The sequence below is a fragment of the Podarcis cretensis genome (genome assembly GCF_951804945.1).
Source record: "Podarcis cretensis genome assembly, chromosome: 2".
In the NCBI taxonomy this organism is placed as follows: Eukaryota; Metazoa; Chordata; class Lepidosauria; order Squamata; family Lacertidae; genus Podarcis; species Podarcis cretensis.
In genome coordinates this window covers 6,864,147-6,885,689 of record NC_137171.1, presented here as the reverse complement: position 1 = coordinate 6,885,689, position 21,543 = coordinate 6,864,147, and the positions used below count along the sequence as shown (strand labels likewise).

General features: G+C 44.4%; 1 protein-coding gene across 1 annotated transcript; it reads right to left on the bottom strand.

Moving 5' to 3' along the window:
• Window positions 1-1,062: 1,062 nt before the first annotated feature.
• LOC307210648 (keratin, type II cytoskeletal 7-like) lies at window positions 1,063-12,463 on the bottom strand. The gene is made up of 9 exons (XM_079966705.1): window positions 11,717-12,463; window positions 9,011-9,228; window positions 8,597-8,657; window positions 7,305-7,400; window positions 6,474-6,638; window positions 5,443-5,568; window positions 3,207-3,427; window positions 2,424-2,455; window positions 1,063-2,332 (listed from the first exon to the last, which is right to left on the bottom strand). Exons 1-9 carry the CDS (start codon window positions 12,338-12,340, stop codon window positions 1,905-1,907), a joined length of 1,971 nt encoding a protein of 656 aa, XP_079822831.1. The 5' UTR covers window positions 12,341-12,463; the 3' UTR covers window positions 1,063-1,904.
• Window positions 12,464-21,543: the final 9,080 nt, after the last annotated feature.

The following is a 21,543-nucleotide window of genomic DNA, read 5'->3' as shown; positions in this document are numbered from 1 at the left end:
GCCAGTGAGCCAGTGATTAGCACGTGGTTCTTTAAGTGGCTACTATTGTTTCAGTTTGAAAAGGAATGCTTAATTTATTTAGATTGCTCTCCCCCACGATATATTCACAACCAGCATTAGGAACACCTCTTAGTCTCACCTCTGACACTGTGAGAGCCAGTGTGGTGTAGTGGTTAAGAGCGGTAGTCTCGTAATCTGGGGAACCAGGTTCGAGTCTCCGCTCCTCCACATGCAGCTGCTGGGTGACCTTGGGCCAGTCACACTTCTCTGAAGTCTCTCAGCCCCACTCACCTCACAGAGTGTTTGTTGTGGGGGAGGAAGGGAAAGGAGAATGTTAGCCGCTTTGAGACTCCTTAAAGGGAGTGAAAGGCGGGATATCAAATCCAAACTCTTCTTCTTCTTCTTCTTCTTCTAATGTAATGAAGCATGCTGTGATCCAGAGACTTGTTTTAATTGCAGTGACAGGCTGGAAGGTGGATTCCTATCCTTGGGTCGACGCTTGATAGTATTGTTTCTGCCACTCTGAGCTTTTAGTTGGATTGTGTTCTTAAATCATGAATTATATTGCTTAATTTTAAGACACAAAGGTATTAATTGGCCAAACTAAATCCCTGTGTAACCCAAACATCACCCACATTTCTGAATGCTGGAGAAAGGAACTGATTTGAAGCTGCAATCCTATAAACACTTGTTCAGGTTTGTCCCATGAAACTTAATGGGTCTTAATTCCTAAGTAAACATGCACAGGATTTCATTGCAAGAGTTTTTTGAAAGCTAATTCAGCTTCAGAGATGCCATATGACAGCAATCTCCAGCCTTTTCTGGCCGGAAACCCACCTTATAACTTGCATTTGGAGACCCTTTTCTTAACTTCTTGCCATATATTTGTATAGTGGCAGTGCTGTTTTTTACAACCCACTTTAGATCAGGCCATGACCACCAAGTTGTGGCCCCAATCTACTAGCTAAAAACTGACAGTGTACAAGATCCCTCCAAAGTTGTTTTAGCCTTAAATGAAATGAAATGTACCAATAAGTAAATAATAATAATCAAGACCACATATGACTTGACTGCAGTTTATTGAAAATGGCCACCTCCCAACAACATGGGAAGCAAACCATGGGAAATAAAGACAGGTGCAATGTAATTCACAAAACTGACACAAGAATGTACTTTTGATAATGAGATAGCTTTTCCAATGACACCATTATAGTAAATGATTGTTTACTCAGTGTTGTACAGGACCTTGTTGCTCTGTAGCCACGATCAGGCTGCCTGATCATTGATTAAATCATGACTTTGATTCAAGGGAGGAAATGCTCTATTTTCCTTTCTCTTTCTAGGCAGATAAGAGCAATCGTGACTTAGCATTATCAATGTTGGCTGGTCCAACATCAGCCCATAGTCAAATACAGTAGGGACAAATAATGTCTTTTGGGAAGCAAGGAACTACAACAACACCTGGAGAGAACAATCAACTGGAAGAAGCCGCAAGTAAGAGAAGGAAAGGCCACTCCAGTACAGAATGCCACGAACTGGCAGCCACCATAAAAAGCCAAAAAATGTACAGCATACTCTGAAAGAAACACACTCCTCCCCTTCCCCCTTCCAGCTCCTCTCTGCTAACTGATATCCTAAAATGCAACACCATCAGCATATTTCATTAGCATTCTCTACCAGCTATCTTCCACCATTGTACAACTAAGCAACAGGTGACATAAGCAAGATGGAAGATGGTAAGGTTAATGGTGCTTTCTTGGGGAGCAAAAGAGATACAACATTGTGTTTTAAAGGACACAGTTTGTTCTTTTCTGTATTACCAGGGTGGGGTAGAAGGTGTTGCGCTGATGCCACAAGAAGCTAGAAGGTGTTTTTTTTTTCCTTTTAGGGACCAGCTGGGACATTTAATGCCTTCCGCCTTTGATGGATGAGCTGCTTGTGGTGGTTCTCCTAATGATCGTGCTAGAGCCAGAACCGGAACCTTGAGAGTATCCACCACCGCCTATGCAGGAGCCTCCAGAGCCGCCTCCTCCTATGATTCCACCTCCGTAGCCCCCGCTTCCACCGCCATAACCTCCGCTTCCACCGCCATAACCACAACTTCCACCGCCCATTCCTCCCCCTACGATGCTGCCGCCGCTAATGCCGCCACCCATGCTACCAACGCTAATGCCGCCGCCGCTCATGCCGCCACCGCCGCCAATTCCGCCCATGCCGCCGCCCATGCCGCCGCCAATTCCTCCCATGCCGCTGCCCATGCCGCCGCCAATTCCGCCCATGCCGCCGCCGCCAATTCCTCCCATGCCGCCGCCATATTGGGAACTCCTCACAGCTGCAAAGGAAACACAGGTTCAGTACATACACTTTCATGTTGAAAATAATTCATGTTTGAAACAGTGAAGGTGAACATGGAAGCTACTTACACACATGGACTTGGGATCCTTGGCCACACAGCCTGTTTAGGAATAAGAAAAATTGGTCACAAAATGAAACAAAACCTTCTTTTCGCTACAAGTATGATCACTTAATCCAGGCTTCCTCAACCTCAGCCCTCTGGATGTTTTGAGACTACAATTCCCATTATCCCTGACCACTGGTCCTGCTAGTGAAGGATCATGGGAGTTGTAGGCCAAAAACATCTGGAGGGCCAAGTTTGAGGAAGCCTGACTTAATAGGCAGAGTGGTTTCTGCAGATAATAGTAGTCCTTTCTAGCATCTAGCATCTGTGAGTCATAGAATTACTAGGCCTGACTTACAAGTGACCCAAAAAGCCATGTAGTCCTATGCCCATTTTACAAGGCTAGACCTTCCATCCTCTAACTCCTGCCCCCCAAATTCCCTCCTGCAAATCAATCCATATAATCCGGCCCAATGAGAAACAAGCAGAGAAGGCAGAGTGCTACGCAACGTCATCAAAATAAGTAAAGGAAAGCACACAATACACCAAGGAGGCATAACAAATTAACAAAACAAAACAAACAATAAAACCACCAAGGACATTCCTTCTGGAGCCATAACAAATTTGCTCCCCATAATTTGGATGTCCAATATGCCACTAAGCATTCTATGAATGTTCAAATATTTGCAGAACCCTTCCTGAACCCACAATATTTGAAATCAAGGCAGATGCTGCTTGCAGACACTCGGTCCAGTTAACCTACAAAGAAAAAAAATTCCTTCTGTGGAAGGTTGCAATGGTCACCCACCTGCTCTCTTCTCCTTCCAGCAGTTTCCTGTACATGGCAATCTCAATGTCCAGAGCAATCTTGACGTTCAGCAGTTCTTGGTACTCTTTCAATATGCGAGCCAACTCTTCCTTGTCCTTTGTCAGGGCACATTCCAATTCTTCCAGTTTCTGCCTAGCATCCCGGAGGGCTAACTCGCCACGCTCCTCAGCTTCAGCAGTGGCTGACTGCAGCTGAGCACACTGCAAGACAAGAAGAAGGGAAAGATAAAAACTTTTCTGTTTCCACTATGACTGAGACCTTGGGGTGGACTTTTTGGAATCCCAGCCTTCCTTGTTGCTATGTTTACCTACCCAACTGTTTAACAAGCCTCCCAGGCAGGGATTGCATCAGAAGCCCAGGTTTTTCTGACAGCTGTTCAGTCCAATCTCTGAATATCCATCTCATTATTCCTGTCTAGCACCTGAAACCCTGAATTTAGGAACAAAGGCTGGGAACAGACTGGTCCATCCCTGATCTGAGCACCCATCAGGGATAATTGTTTCCAGGTCAAAGATGGGATTTATAGGCCAGCTTGGACCCATAGTGCCAAGGGATATGGCCATGTTAATGATCTTCGAAAAGAAAGATGCTGAGGCTCAAAACTGCATAGGAGCCATCGTCGCTGCCCTGAAAGATGCATTCAAGATGCCATGAGCATCCTTTCCCAACCTGTTGCCCACCAGATGTTGCTGGACTGGCCATTGGCCATGCTGAATGAAACTGATGAGAGTTGGAATCCAATGACATCTGGAGGAGGGACTTCTTGTGAGTGCTCAGCAGTGGTGGGGACCAACACTTTGCCTGAACTGAGCCATCTCTTTCAAGTCTGAATCCTGATGTTCCAAACAGGTTCAGAGGCTGAGTCCAGGTAAGCCTGGGATCAAGGTCAGCTCTCCCAACACATGTCTTTTCTACTTATTGGTATGTTAGATGTCATTATTTAATGGAGAAAATTAAGCAATATTTGGGGGGTTTTGGTAAGTCGCCCTCCAGGTGCTTTTTCCAGTCTTCCTGTACTAAGGTATCTCAGCTGACACTTGCCACCTTAGCACATTTCCACAGAAGAGTGGCAGCTTCTAGCACCAGTTGATGTGTGAGAGACTGAGAACTCTCTGTAGAATATGGAGCAAGACTTCTGACATTATACTGCACATTAAGGCAGCAGCTTGGAGAGGGCACCAGACAGAGGCTATTCCACGTGGCCTCCATGTAGCCAAGATGAAGGTGATGATCCCTCATTGCCAACATCCATGCATCTTGAATTAGAGTATCATGAGTCCATTGCTGAGCAACAGTTGTAAGAAAAGGTCCTCTCCAGAAAGGAGCTCTTCCTCTCCAAGGCATGTGTATGGGTGCAGTGGAGCAGAGTTTCTGCCAGATTCCTTTTAGGCAGGAGACAAGACTCAGAACAGAACGACTGCTTCTGCCTGCACAATCCACTAAGTGATGAGTCAGCATCCCATCTCGCTCAGATGTTTAAAACTCCCTTATACAAACTCAGATCATTTGATCATCTAGGTCAGTATTGCTTACACAAGCCTTCCCTAACATGGTTTAGACTACAGTTCCCATTATCCACAACTATTAGCTATGCTGACTGGGGTTTATGGGAATTGTAGTCCAGAATATCTCAAGGGTGCCAGGCTGGTCCAAACTGACTGACTGCAGCTCCCCAAGATTTACAGATAAGACTTGGTTTAAAGCCAAAACGTTTCCACCCTAAAAGCCTCCCATGTTCAAATTGCAACATGATGTCCCTTGAACCACCCAGGCTTCTCAGGGAAATGTAACTTCAATCACTGTCACGCCTGAATTTACATACAGGCAATGCAATTTGCATTGTGTGCTTGCCTGATCTGATGCAACGGTTGAACAAAGCCACCGCCATCCTTAATAGATTGCAGAGTGTTGAGAGATTGGAAGTGCAATTCCAAAAGAGAATAATGGGCATCAGGCATCTTCCAGAGATAAATGTATGAATTTGCTGAGTCAGAATACCATCAATTTCAAGAGAGGCATTTGGTCGCTTCCAAGGTCTAAGACAACAAGTAATACTTAGACCTGGAATTATCGAGGATTGGACTAGGAGCTTCCACAAGCTATCATTGAGCTAAAGCCCATCTGATGAGCTTTACACCCATGTGGTGTGATGTGGACCTCCTGAAAAAGAAGACACTTTTCAGCCTTTGCCCAAATGGAATGTTCATTGCCATACCTGCTTCTTGACACGGTCAATCTCCCCACGCAGTCTCTGAATGTTCCTAGTCAGCTCTTGAATCTCATGTCTGGTGTTAGTCAGGCTGTCCCCATGTCTTCCAGCTGTGTTTTGCAGAGCTTCATACTGTTGGGCAGAAACAGTGTTGTGTTTAAGAAACAAAGCAAAAGTTCCTCCAGCAATGTTCTAATCATGGATACCATCCAAAGGTCCCTCTGCCACAACACATTAGCTTCAAGCACAGGGGTCATGCAGGGGCAGATCTGGGTACTGTGGTGCCCTGTGCGAGGCCAATATTTGGTGCCCCCTTCAGTCTTTGCAGTTCCTTTCCAAAGGCAGGTGAGAAGGTGCCCATCCAAAGGTCCCTCTACCACAACACATTAGCCCCAAGCACAGGGAGGACCGTGCAGAGGCAGATTTGGGTACTATGGTGCCCTGTGCGAGGCCAGAATTTGGTGCCCCCTTCATTCCTTGCAGTGCCTTTCCAAAGGTAGGCAAGGAGGTGCCCTGCTTTGGGAAGGAAGTGTGAGGGCTCTGGCAGGATCCCAGGGTCCTCGAACCTCCTTCCCAAAATCAAGAAGGTGCTAACTAGATGAACTCTGTGACCCTGTCAGAGCCTCGTGACTCCTTCCTAAAGCCCAGTATCCCTTTGTCTCAGCACTCAGCGCAGGCACACTGCTCACACAGCCCTAAATCCATCCCTGGTTCATGATGGAAGCAGCAAACTGCAGAGAACTTCTCACTATGCTACAAGCCTATGTTGATATCATTACATCAGTTTGACTATCATGGCTTCATCAAAGGACTAGGAATTGTGGCTGCCATTTTAAATGTCATGGCTTCCCCCACCTCCAAATAATATTCTAGTTTGGCTAAGGAGCTAAGAATTCTCGGTTCGACATTTGCAGTGACTTTCCTTCCTTCGCAGGGGTCCCATGGAAAAAGTGATCTGCCCTCAGGTCCCTTGCAATAGAAAGAAAACCCAGGAAACCACAAGGCATGTCAGGTTTCCTCTTTGCTTGATTCCTTACCTGGCTATGGTACCAACTTTCAGCCTCAGCTCGGCTGCTCCGGGCAATCTCTTCATATTGATTTCGTACTTCATCAATGATGCCTTCCAAGTTGAAGTGGCTGCTGTTATCCATACTCACCACCACAGAGGTGTCATGACCACCCATCTGGACCTGAGACAGTTCCTGTTAAAGGACCAAAAAGCCATCAATCAGCAAGACTTGCAATCTGCCTCATTTCTGCCATTTCTCCCCTGATTCACCACTCATGAAAAAAAAGATAACTAATTAATATCAATTATGTTTGAACTAATTAATATAAATTATGTCTCCACAAGCATGATTTTGATGTGTCTGGGTTGCAATTGCTTTCGTGCTTTTTCATAGCTTTCACTTTTTTAAAAAGAATGCAAGTTTCTAGATCTCAGAGAGGAAAGGGGGGAAAAACAAACCTGAAGCTTTCCATGCTGTTACACTGATTAAGCTTTTTGTTTCAGGTGCAGGGCATAGAGCAATCCAACCTAAGGTGAACACAGATATCCCCATCCCAGTTTAATTGTGGTGGCTGGGAGGAAGTTCAGCACAGTCAAGGAAAGTACAGAATCACCAGGATGGAGTGAGGCTTCTGGGGCTATCCATCTTAGTCCTTTAGTCCTCTGTGACTATCACATACTTTCCTCTGGTTCCTTGCATCCCTCCTTCAAAACTATGCGGAGTGGTAAGTAACATTCCCATGTATGCCTTCATCTATTTTAAGGATAGGGAATTCAGTTCCTTTGAATGTGGGTTCAATGGGTGATGGAAGAGGAGAAAGTATTCTTAGCTAGCAGATGGAAAGGATAGATTCCTTACCTGTTGGAAGATACGTCTAAGGAATTCGATCTGCTCAGCTAGAGCACCCACTTTGGCTTCCAAGTCAGTCTTGGTCATGTAGGCACAATCCACATCCTAGAAGAGAGATTATGGGGAATGCAAACTTTAAAGCTTCACATAGTGTTATCACTGACTGAGGCACAACATACAAGAGTTTAGGCATGTCCACATAGATAACATTTTATTCTCCATTCCTTTTGGGATGTTTAGCTGTGATGACTCAACAGGGACTCTGCTTCCCATATGAAGACATAATTAAAGGCAGGGTGTTCCTAGCATGCACAGATTTATTTCCTTCTTCACCAAGAAACCCCAGGAATTCCCCACACATTTGGCTGTAGGGGGAAAGGGCTTCTGGGTCAGAGGGTGGGGCTGCCAAGCAGGCTTAATTCAACAGTTCCTCTCAATTTATTAATGAAACAATGGATTTTTAAACAAATTACTCTGGATGCATAGGAAGCAGCAGTTTAATCTACGCTGCCATGTTTTGCAGTGTGCCCCTGCAATTTCTATGATTGCCCTTTTGAACTGTTATAGATCCAGTATAATTTGCTACTATGAGCTCTCCAGTGAGAGCTAAAGATGAGTGATAGGTGTCTTGTGGGGTTCAGCTGTTCTCCAAAAGGCCATTAAACATGTTTGCAGGTTCAAGAGAACCAGAGGTGGTGCAGTGGTTAAAGTGTCAGATCAGGACCTGGGAGAAAAGGTTTCCGATCCACACTCAACCATGAAGCTTGCTGGGTGACCTTGGACCAGTCACAGATTCTCAGTCTAACCTACCTCACAGGGATACTGTGAGGATAAAATGGGGAAGGGGGAAGCACATTTGCCAACTTGTGCTAATATGTCAGGAAGAAGGCCTATACAGTGGTACCTCTGGTTACAGACGCTTCGGATTACGCATTTTCAGGTTATGGGCGCACCGAAACCCGCAAGTACCGGAACGGGTTACTTCTGGGTTTCAGCACTTGCACATGTGCAGAAGCACTAAATCATGATTTGTGCATGTGCAGAAATGCCAGATTACATCACGCACATGCGCAGATGCAGCACTGCGGGTTGAGAATGCTGCGGGTTGTGAATGTGCCTCCCATACGGATCACATTCGCAACCCGAGGTTCCGCTGTACTTGTAGCCTTGACTTCCCCCGACATATGGGAGAAAACAACATTTCTATGCAATGGCTTGAAAACATTCTGATGCCTGATTCAATTCTATCCCACCACGATGCCTTCTCTATTTACAGTATGCTGCCAAGCGCCACTTCTCACCTTTTTCAGCACCACAAATTCATTCTCAGCAGATGTGCGCCTGCTGATCTCTTCTTCATACCTGTTTAAACCAGAAAAAAGAGGTCACAATGAGCTCACTGAAATAGACAACTGCAAGTGTATAAGATGCCAAGGTATTAAAATAAACCACACAAGCTGAACATTGAAAATCCCCCAGAGAAACACACACACACACACACACACACACACGGCTACTCAGATTAGTGTTTCCAACCTTCTGTTGTACTGCAGAAGGTTGTAGTGCAGAGTGCAACCTGCACTCATTTGGAATGCCCTGGAGCTGAGGACAATTTCATTATTCTGAACCAAAGTCACTTAATGATTAATGGCAGATCTCCCCCTGAAGCACAAATAGTGGTGACGAAGCACCTTTCATTTTTGGTTGTTCCTTACTTGTTCTTGTAGTCTTCTACAAGGTGCTGCATGTTCTGAAGTTCTGATGCCAGCTGTGACTTCTGCATACGGATTCGTTCAATTTGGCTTCTCAGGCCGTTGATGAATTGCTGGAACTCACTATCCAGGTTCTGCTGTGGGCCTCGGCCCTGGGTTTGCTGCTGTAAGATCTGCCATTTGGTTTGCAGAACCTTGTTTTGTTGCTCTAGGAACCGGACCTGAAACCCAAGAAATGGAAAATGTATAAGACATTGAAGAGATTTGGCATCATAGCACATTGGAGATGGGTGCTAACAGCAAAGTCCATTCTTTCACAGGTTACTGGATCCACATGAAGACAACCTGGCTAAGCCCCAAATTACACTCTGCTTCCCCTGTTTGTTGTTACTCTGAATTAATAATTGCAGAATTGGAAACACTTGCAATTTTCAGTTTCTGGGGGCCAGTGGAACCTTACCATTTCCTTAGAACTATGCTTTGTGGTTCTCATAGCAGGGCCACAGATCAGTGCCTGCTCCCCAAGTGATGACACAACATAAGAAACTGGGATGAAAGGTCATTTTTATGGTGACCGTAAAATGTAGCTGTGCAATAATAAACCAGTGTTGGCACTGTAAACTACAGTTGCTTCTATCTGGGCAACACCACCCTGGCTTGAGGTAGCAACCCACCAGAGTGGATCAGCTCTTGCCACGGCCACAATGCCCTAAAGGCAGCCTGAGGAGTCCAAACTTGCTCTCTGGTCTGCATTCACCAGTAAGAAGACCACCTAGACTGAGTTCCGCGTCCTCCCACATCATCTCAAACTTTCAAGAAGTAATAGCTCAGTATAGAGCATCTGCTTTGCATGCAAAAGATCCCTGTCATCTCCAGGTAAGACTAGGTGAGACTCCTTTCTGAATACCTAGAGAGTCTCAGCCAGTCAGTGTGGACAATACTGAGTGTGATGGATCAATGGTCTGACTCAATGCAAGGCAGTTTCCTATATTACTTCACCCCACATGCCTCAAGGTGCTCACCAAATATTCTACACTTATGTCCACCATACCCACCCTTAAACTGACCAGAAAGCAAATCAGCCACAAGAGAATCACACCAAAAAAGAGATATGACAGTGATGGAAAAGATGTGCTCAAAGGTGGATCTTAAGCCCACCCCAGATAAATCCTATTCTGACTACACAAATAACAGGCCACCATAGCCCTGGCTATCAGCCCCAGGATGACTAGGTAGGTGGGTAGCTGTACCAAAGGGATAGAAGAGTTCCAGGCAGTGTTGCCTTATGTAGGGTCATATGAAGGGTCATTCCTGAGTCATAGTGAAGATGTAGCATGCTACCCTCTTCATTCAATCCAGAAGCAGCAGGGAAACTCCCCCCTGATCAATGTCGGGGAAATGACATTGCATGTGAGACAGTCAAAGGTTGCCATCTGTAATTAATGTATATCAGGTAGGAGGACTGGGGAGACCCCTACTTAAGACCCTGGAGAGCCTAAGCCAATCAAAATAGACAACACTAGGCCAGATAGACCAGTGGTCTGAGTCAGCAGCAGCTTCATATGACATATATTAGGGCTGAAGTTGATGGACTGCAACTCCCACCACCCCTCGCACTAGCCATGCTAGCTGGGGCTGAAAGGAGATGAAGTCTAACATCATCTGAAGGGCACCAGGTTCCCCTGACAAATACGAAAAAGCTACTTTAGTTTTAACAGCCATGCAACTCACTCACAGCTGAGAAGTTTTGCTAGTCATACCAAAAGATTTTTTGCTTCCTTAGAATCCTTGCTTTGGGTTATATCCAGTGCTAGTCCTACTCAGAATAGATCCATTGAATTTAATGGACCTAAGTTAGTCAGATCCATTGACTTAAATGGATCTACTCTGAGCAGGAATATCATTGGATACAATCCAATGTTTCAGCAGAGGAGGTTCCCGAAATCCCTTTGAATTTTGCTTGAAGCCAAGTTTCAGGCAACATCAATTTTAAATGGCATGTTGTCCTGTGTGTCAAGCCTCAATGCATCCCATTGGGCCAATTCTGCACACTTCCTTGGGCAGCTCTTAACACTTAGTTAAACTTTTTCCATTTCATATGTCTTGTGAAACCATATACATCCATGTACCTTTAACACACACATTTCTCCCAATGAATCTCACTTGTGTCTTAGCCAACACCAATAAAAAAGTAGCAACATACTATTGCTATCCTGGAGTCTCTTGGTGAATCTGCTGGTTAATGCAAAGACTCCAGACATCTGCTTCTGCTTAATTTTCTTAATATTGGGTGGGAGGAACAGAGCAAATGTTCTTCCCTTTGTTTCATGCCACAAACATATTCAACACCCTGATCATCTGCCATTGCAAATGGCCTTAACTGACATTAATGGCTTGTAAACAGTTAACTAGGAGGCTGTTACAGATATTGTGATATATAAGTATCACTGCCCTGAGTGATACATATGCATGTAGAAGGGTAGGATATAAATGCTGGTATAAATGAAGAACTCATAATTTCAGAATTTAAGTAAAATATTCCGTGGCAATTAAATCCCATCTAATCCATAATGTAAACCTCAAAATTCAAGCTTCCATATTTTCAGACGTTACTCAACTGTTCATAGCAAAAATTAACTGCATTTTCCCAGACAACACGCATTATGTGAAATCAGTCAGACTGCATCACTTCCTTTTCTAGCAGCTTACCTTGTCAATGAAGCTAGCAAATTGATTGTTGAGACTCTTGATTTGCTCTTTCTCCTGATTTTTCACTTGCTGGATCTGGGGGTCAATATCTACACGAACTGGTCTCAGAAGACTTGGGTCTATTTGGACACTGCCAATGCCTCCACCACTAACACCAGGGCCAATTCCCCCACCGAAAGGACCACCGCCCATTCCTCCGCCACCATAACCACCACCGAAAGGACCACCGCCCATTCCTCCGCCACCATAACCACCGCCCATTCCTCCGCCACCATAACCGCCACCCATTCCTCCACCACCATAGCCGCCGCCCATTCCTCCGCCACCATAACCACCGCCTATTCCTCCACCACAGATCCCACCGCCCATTCCTCCACCACAGATCCCACCACCATAACCGCCACCCATTCCACCGCCATAGCCATAGCCTCGTCCATAGGAAATTCTTGTTCCTCTACTGCCATAGTTATGGAGGCTCCTGCTGCCATATTGGCCTCTTATGCCTCCACCATATCCCTGGCATGATGAAGAATAGCCAATTCTACTTCCTCCTCCTCCACCACCGCCGATAACAGAAGTTGAGCTGTAGCCTCTGCGGCTCACTTTGCTGGTTTTGACAGACATCACTGTGACAGAGTTGAACGAGGAGCAGAGAAAATGATCAAGCCCAGAGGTTGCAATGCAAAAAAAGGAGATGAAGAGATGTGCAGAGCCCAAGGGAAGCAAATCCCTCTGGATCCGGAGTTGGAAAGAGCCTCCCTTATATCTGCTTTAGGGAGGAGCTGGGCTTGAGTTTGCATGGGCGGGAAGAAGGATATCATTGTATTGTGCTCATGAACTTGGTGTGGTTGACAGATCTTCATCTTCAATTTTCCAAACACTGACCCTACCCATTAGCACACCCCTTCACTGCCAAAGGAAGAGAAGGCGATGATGATGACCAATGATGGCACAATGTCTTTGCAGTGACTAAGATACTTTAAGCTTGATTATTTTGTCTGGGGAGTAGGCTCTTTAATTGACACAGTGCATCACTCTTAATTCTCAATGGAGGTCCTATCTATCAGTATCTTCATCTGCATTTCTAATTGCAAAGCTCCATGGCAGGCAGCCGCTTTGCAGCATGCAAAGCATTAGCACGCCTTTCACAATCCCCAAAAGCACGCCCGCAATTACACCCTAAATGTGCCTCTATGTGGAAAATTGCCTTTGGCTCCCTAAGAGCAGTTTCTCAACTTGAAGTTCACGGAGGATCTTCATCACCTTGGTAAACAAAATGCTTTGTCAGAGCAGATCTGTCTGGGCTCTTCTCGCATGGGCATCCCTAAAACTCCTTGGGACAGCAGCAGTTCCTTTACTCCAAGAAGCTAGCAACAACACTGAATAAATCTTAAGATGGGCAACACCAGCTAAAAGAGAATGGAGATCACATGCTGATGAACAAATGATGGACATCCATGGAGGACACTTCTCTTTTTACTTTGGATGGTGGGCATAAGGAAACAAAGAGGCGACTGAGGCATGCAACCCTCTGCTTTGGTGGAGATGGTAGATTGTGGATGGCAAAGCTCAAGAAGAATGGATGGGCTAAAACAGCAGAAGGGAAAGGATCAACTGTTCTGCAGGACTTTCAAGATGGCCTGATTAATTGCAGCATGAACTTCTATGCAATAAGAACAAAACTGTTTCTACTTCTTCTCTCTGTCTGTCTCTGTCTCCTTCTAGGTCACATGTAGGAATCCCATAAGATACACGCTGTGCTCAGCCAATTTACTGTATAGACTTTAGAATCTGAGTTAGCTTGTTTCATAAAATTTATATGCCACTTGATTGTGGGGGAAACCAAGCAAACAAATTTTTTAAAAAGTTTTTAAAAGATACATATAAATGAATGTATATGTGTAAAAATGTATATGTGAAAAATGTATACGTGAAAAAAGAGAAGCAGTCAAACGTGTGAAGGTAGATTAGAAAGATTGGATGGGTCATTGATGGAGAGATGGGCAAACAATTGTGAAACAGATTGGATGGTAAACTTCGAGCTTAAAGAAATTGCTATTCAGGCCACCTGAAAATGGGACCTAGCAGTCACCTAGCTGCTTATGAAGCAAAGACAACATTGTGAAGAAAGTCATTGTGAAATGTACTTTTTTTTATTATTATGAAATGCATTCATCACGCAGGAGCTAAGCTGTAATAAGCTGAGTTATCGTTTTTCAAAGACATGAGCCATGTCTTCATCTTCTTTTTCCTTTTTACTAACCTCCATTAAATATACAAATTAAAATTTGCTGCGACTTTGCCAGACATTATTTATTAGGTAATAATGATTGAATTCACCAAATAGCATTTTTGCTATAACTCCCCTCCCACTAATAATAATAATAATAATAATAATAATAATAATAATGCAGATTTAAGAAAACAACCATTTTTAAATATTGTCCTTTTAAAAAGAAAGAAAGAATTTCTTGGAATTATTTTCTATTGAACCAATCAGACTCTTTGAAGCCTTGTTTGTACATGAATAAACAGGTCAGTGCTTCTTCTCTGTCCTTGATGATTAATACACCCATCCATTTCTTGCAGATGCACATATAATACCTTCATTTGCATTCCCTTCTTGTGTATTTCAATATTATGGGCAATGCCTCTGGAGGTGCCCTTTCCATCTGCATAGGAGCTCTATGGAACCTGGCACATATGGGGTGCTCTGCCTGGGAAGATAAATGTCACATTTCCAAGAACAGGAGAGTATTTGGAGCACTAAAAGGAGTTGAAACACCTCTCCAATTTGTGCTAAACATACGTAATATTCTGCATCTGGGCATACAGGAGCATTTTCGTGTTAGGTAGATAAGGTGTGTACATTGTTGTTGGTTTTTTGGGGGGAGGTGTAGAAATCTGAGTGGTAGTCAACTAAGTGTTTCTCAGAGTAGACCCACTGAAATGAATAGACTTAACTTGATCATGTTCACTAATTTCAGTGTGTCCACTAATTTCAGTGTGTCCACTCTGTGTAAAACTACCCACTTTGTTCAGCAATACAGTATATCTCAAGGAAGCAATAACAAACACAGTCTGCATGCAATCAATCCTATTACTAAACCGTGTAAGCAATTATATGTTGTTTGATTCCTTTCAGTGCTCTAAGATATCTTTTAAATAATATTTATTCCAATTTTAAAGATTACAAAAAAGACAGACAACCAAGAAAAAAGGAAGAAAAAAAAGAAAAACAGATCAAACCTTCCCACAACTCATTTTTCGTTTGCTTATTTCCTTGACCTCCTCACACCTCCCTTTTTTGTATTCTAGTTCAATTAGATATTTCAGCAAATCCTTTCCATCTTAGTTTTTATCCTAATAATTTATCTTAACATACTGTAATTTTACACTCTCTTCTTTCACCAATTAACTATCTATTTTTACTTAATCCTTTATATCATTTCTGCTAAGACCACATAACTTCATTCCAACATCCTTCTAACATTCCTTAATTTTTCAATGTTTCTGTAAATAAACTTTAAATTTCTTCCAATCTTCTTCCACCAACTCTTCTCCTTGGTCTCGGATTCTGCCAGTCATTTCCGCCAGTTCCATATAGTCCATCACCTTCATCTGCCATTCTTCCCGGGTGGGTAACTCTTGTGTCTTCCAGTACTTTGCAATAAGTATTCTTGCTGCTGTTGTGGCATACATAAAGAAAGTTCTATCCTTCTTTCAGTGCTCTAAGATAGCATCCTTGTGCAACAGAGGGCTAATGAAGTGTCATTTTTTTTAAAAAAAGATTATTTTGGGGGATGTAGACCATGTTAATCCTACTCAGAGATTTTATTACAATCAAGAAGTATATACATTTCATAAAATGAATAAATAAAATGCCTAACGCAAGGCCTTTAATTTCTATAGGTCTACTATGATTAGGTTAGCATTGAGGAGTAGGAAGGGGGGGCGACCCAACCCAGGTGTCGTCTCTGAGGGGGGCGACAAAAAGGCACATTGCGGGGGGCTCACCCCCCCCCCCCCGCACAGCGGATCACCCCACCCCCGGTGCACGGCATGGCCATTGCTCCAGGCGCCCATGCAGCTAACTCCGCCAGTGCATTGAGGGAAAGTCTATATTTTTAACACTTTCCCTTTCTTTTCCTCTCTCTTTCTCCAAGCTAGTGCAGAGTTTTCCTCATTTTGTCCTGCCCTCTTCTCATTGGGTCCCATGCCTTTCTTTTTAGATTGTGAGCCTGCACAGAGAAATCAGAATTCCCCCTCAATTTTTTGTACCACATCAAAACTTAAGCGCTTTTGAAAATACACAATAAATTGATTGTGGAAATGATGGTGATGAATCAGAAATTACAACAGAGATAATCCCGATTTCCTGACTAAGAATGACTTCCTCCGGTTTCTATGATGAGTGTGTGTAGGTTATCTATTTCCTTTTGGATTGTAAAAATGTCTATGGCTGGATTCTTCATTCCTCTTGTGCTTCAACGTACTGCCACAAAATTGCCACACTTTCCATATGTCTCACTCCTCTAATCCATACAACATTAGTTAATTTGATCAGGAGACCACCCACATCCCAGGCTGTACATAACCTGTCCATAATAATGATCACATATTTGCATTTTCCAGTCCCAGGGCAATGGCTGTCCTTGAAGCTCTTAATAAGTGAGAAAATCTTTCCAAGTTATCTCACATCCTCAAGTATACTGTAGTCAAAAGGAAGGAAGGAAGGAAGGAAGGAAGGAAGGAAGGAAGGAAGGAAGGACACTGGGAGTAGTCCTTTTGGTATCCTGTATCCAATGATAACTTCCACTTCAATTTCCAACAGATTATTTGTTTGGGGGCATACACATTCCCAAAATTTGTGTACAGTGGTACCTCGGGTTAAGAACTTAATTCGTTCCGGAGGTCCGTTCTTAACCTGAAACTGTTCTTAACTTGAGGTACCACTTTAGCTAATGGGGCCTCCTGCTGCCACCGTGCCACCGCTGAGCAATTTCTGTTCTCATCCTGAAGCAAAGTTCTTAACCCAAGGTACTATTTCTAGGTTAGTGGAGTCTGTAACCTGAAGCATCTGTAACCTGAGGTACCACTGTATAAGATTTGTACCAAGCTGACACATTCTCATTAGAAAGCATTCCAGACCCTCCATCTCCCAGAATCTGGCGAGCCTTAAAAGTAGGAGAACAAAGAGCTCAAAGACAGAGGGAACATAGCAGCACCCGTAGAGGAGACGATGAGAATGACGAATGAGGAAGTGGGAGAGACAGGAGGTGGAGATTCACTCTGGACCTGGGTGTTTATGGAAGAGGCTGGGTTCTATAGCCTCTCTCTGTAAAGATTGGGGGGGGGGAAAGGACGGTAATAAACTTTTCCTTGTCTTTATACTTTCCTGGGCAACCAGCCAGGAGCCGCTAACAGCATCCTGACATCCACTGAGCCTCTCCAAAGGGGATGTAATGAGGGCATCTTTTCCTCCGTTTCCAGTGGGTGAAGAATATATATATATTTATATTGTTTTAAAATTTGACTTCAGGGAATGGAAAAGTTTTCTTCTACCTTCATTTCTGCCCTGACAGTTCAAGACCAGCAGAGCACAGAATGCAATGGTTGAACCACCTCCAAATTCCCCTCCCTGACCTAAGACTGCAGCTATATTTAACTACCTGAACTCAACCTGAGTCTCCTGTTTTCAAAGCCATCTTGTTTTAATTGGATTGTTTTATTGTGGGCATTAATTATGGATACTTATATTTTGATATTTTAATGAGATAGTTTTATTGTGTATTTTAATTATGGATGTTTACAGTGAGTTTTAATGTCTGTATAATGGGTTTCTAGACTGACAGCCCTATCCACAGGCTCCAGGGAACATGTGGAGGACCCTTAGCTCATATCGGCAGCAGAAGTTTCCCATGTACTTTCTTTTTTCTTTGGCGATCCCTCGTAGCCAAGTAATATTGTCTTCCATAAACATGGTTTTAACAATGAGTCCGTAAGTGACTGTGGAGGCCAATTCCGGATCCCCACGTCCTTCCACAGTGGGGACAATTGTTTCCAGGCAGGAGTTGATCATGGTGTAGATTTGCCAAGCATGCCTTCTTCTTAGCACGTTTCTCCCTTTTGTCCTGAGTTTGAGTGTCTTCAAAACCAATGACACCTTTGGTAAAGGTACACTTAGGGCTCAGCCACACTTCTGGAAAACCTCTCAGGCCCATGATTTTGTGGTGCAGGACAAGCAGAAATATGGTTGAGCCCTTAGTTCTGCAAATGCAGCTCTTGTGTAATTGAGGAGGACTGAGGGAGCCCCTGTTCCCTTAATACACATACACTTACCATTATTTTCATGACAGGGATGCAGGTGGTGCTGTGGGTTAAAGCCTCAGCGCCTAGGGCTTGCCGATCGAAAGGTCGGCAGTTCGAATCCCTGCGGCGGGGTGCGCTCCCGCTGCTCGGTCCCAGCGCCTGCCAACCTAGCAGTTCGAAAGCACCTCCGGGTGCAAGTAGATAAATAGGGACCGCTTAACAGCGGGAAGGTAAACGGCGTTTCCGTGTGCGGCTCTGGCTCTGGCTCTGGCTCTGGCCAGAGCAGCGATGTCACGCTGGCCACGTGACCCGGAAGTGTCTCCGGACAGCGCTGGCCCCTGGCCTCTTAAGTGAGATGGGCGCACAACCCCAGAGTCTGTCAAGACTGGCCCGTACGGGCAGGGGTACCTTTACCTTTACCTTTTTACCATTATTTTCATAGGACACCATCCTATTTTCCCCCTAACATGGGAATGGCATTGTCCCAGTGACAATGCTGTCACACCCAACTACAGATGCAAAAAAAACCAGCAACAACCAAGAACATGTAAGTGATTCACTAATTTAAAAAAACCAACAAACAAACAGCAACACTCATTTCCCAGGCACTGTACCTTAGAGAACACGGAAGGTGTTAAGTCAGCAAGAACCCTATATCAAAAGAAGCCAATGAATCAACTTAGAGATAATATGTCTCTTGCATCACTGGAGGTAACTCCAGACAACTCCAGATTTTATTATGATTATCAGCCTTAAGGCTCAACCTTGATTTGGATGTTTTGTACCAACCAGAGGAAGAATTGGTAGTATACAAATGCAAATCTACAAGGAGGACATGGAAAGTAACATGCTACTTCTGCAAACGAGAGAGAGAGAGAGAGAGAGAGAGAGAGAGAGAACTCCTTAGTATATTCCCATTCTTGCCCCCAGCCCCTCCTTTTCTTCCTTGTTTCCTAAGAAAACTGTAATTCAGACCTTGTGAGTTCACTTAAGGACAACTCAGCCTTCAGCCTCCCTCTCCCTTCTCAATTAGAGAGGCCTTCATTAAGAGCCTTCATTAAAAGGTAAAGGTAAAGGTACCCCTGCCCGTACGGGCCAGTCTTGACAGACTCTGGGGTTGTGCGCCCATCTCACTTAAGAGGCCAGGGGCCAGCGCTGTCCGAAGACACTTCCGGGTCACGTGGCCAGCGTGACATCGCTGCTCTGGCGAGCCAGAGCCGCACACGGAAACGCCGTTTACCTTCCCGCTGGTAAGCGGTCCCTATTTATCTACTTGCACCCGGAGGTGCTTTCGAACTGCTAGGTTGGCAGGCGCTGGGACCGAGCAGCGGGAGCGCACCCCACCGCAGGGATTCGAACCGCCGACCTTTTGATCGGCAAGCCCTAGGCGCTGAGGCTTTAACCCACAGCGCCACCTGCGTCCCACTGAGCCTTCATTAAGAGCCCTGTAAATGCTGTAAATAAATCAGTTAACCTGGTAACACCTATCCTAAAAGGTAAAGGTAAAGGACCCCTGACAGTTAAGTCCAGTTGTGGCCGATTCTGGGGTTGCAGCGTTCATCTCGCTTTACTGGCCAAGGGGGCCGACGTTTGTCCGCAGATGGTTTTTCCAGGTCATGTGGCCAGCATGACTAAGCCGCTTCTGGAGAAACCAGAGCATCGCACAGAAACGCTGTTTACCTTCCCCGGGAGCGGTACTTATTTATCTACTTGCACTTTGATGTGCTTTCGAACTGCTAGGTTGGCAGGAGCTGGGACCGAGCAACAGGCGCTCACCCTGTCATGGGGATTTGAACCGCCGACCTTCCGATCGGCAAGCCCAGGGCTCAGTGGTTTAACCCACAGCGCATCCCTAACACCTACCCTATGTGCAGCTAAATGCAATAGATGACCTTCAAAGTACAAAAGGCCATCTAGTTTAGTTTAGTTTAGTTTTTAGTTTAGTTTAGTTTTTAGTTTAGTTTAGTGTTTCTATAGCTCAAAGGCACTGCAAAAAACTACACAATGTTCTGCATCCCAGCAATTAAGCTGGCTGAGAAGCCTTTTTTCTCTCTCTCATCAAACCTAGGGCTTCAAGTTGCCCAGAGACAGATAAGGCTTCTTAGAAAGTGACAAAACTTCATATTTAGTACTCAGAGATATAGAATGGCTTCCACCACTCTTCCCTACCTGTGCCCCCTCTGATGCCCCCCAAACAATTTTTTGGGTCAGGAGAATCCCCAGAACAATGTGAGGGGAGGAAAGGGGGATAATTCCATCTGTCAAACTGCAATGTTTGCGCTGACACAATGTTCAGCGCAGTAATGACATTGAATTCCGCATACACTATCTTGAAAAATTTATTCAAGATTAATTAGCCATTGATTGACCTTTCCACCTGTTTTCCAAAGCCAATGTACATGTGAAAGTTGCAAATGGAGCTGTCAATTCAATCCCACTCCTCCATTGTTGCTCACGTGGGGGAAAATGAAGAAGACCCATAATCTTATCACAACTAGTGTACACTTCATGTACATAAACATATGTGCACTTACTCATGTTTGTGTAACTTTTGCTTTGCTGTTTGGCAAGAGGTCATTCCCTCTGATTTCATTTACTAGGTTTTTTCCTCTATTCCATGGATTGGCAAACTAAGGCCCGCGGGCCGAATCCAGCCCAATCGCCTTCTAAATCCAGCCTGTGGATGGTCCAGGAATCAGTGTGTTTTTACATGAGTAGAATGTGTCCTTTTATTTAAAATGCATCTCTGGCTTATTTGTGGGGCATAGGAATTTGTTCATTCCCCCCCCAAAAAAAAATATATAGTCCGGCCCCCCACAAGGTCTGAGGGACAGTAGACCGGCCCCCTGCTGAAAAAGTTTGCTGACCCCTGTATTCCATAGTTCTGCTAAGAGAAAATCCAGTGGTTTGTCACTGTCCCATTTTTCTTGCTTCTATCTGATTATCTAACAGAGCAAGAACATTGTGTACTTGGTGTAAAAGGAAACTGAAATCTAGGTTTGCAAAGCCAGTGGGAGGAGTTCCTTGAGGGAAGCCGCACGTCTTTCATTGCTCCTTGTGGGTGGTGGTTAAGCGCTTGGTAGCATAAAGTTACAAAACTAAGGCGAGACACTAGCCGTTCATTTGGCCGTCTCAGCAAAAGGTGAATCAGCATGAGGTTTCCCACTTAAGGGAAGGTCTCACTTGCATACGCAATCCTGTGCACATGACTCTACTTCAGTCATGCTGCTGCAATCTCAGATGTTCTACTGGTGGTGCCAACTTGAATAAAGTACGTGGGGAGCAGGTAAGCCCCACCCCATATAACTGATCACATGACGTGGCACACAAACACCATTTGAATGGAAATGCCCTTCAGCTTTGGGGGCCATTTATGCTACAAAGTTTTCCACAAGTTTAACTTTCATGGCTATTTTCAAAGAATCCTGGAAATTGATATTTGAGAGGGTTCTGAAAATTAGGAATAGAGGGGAAAATTGGATTATTATTGCATTTTAATTTGCACTTTTTTTGAA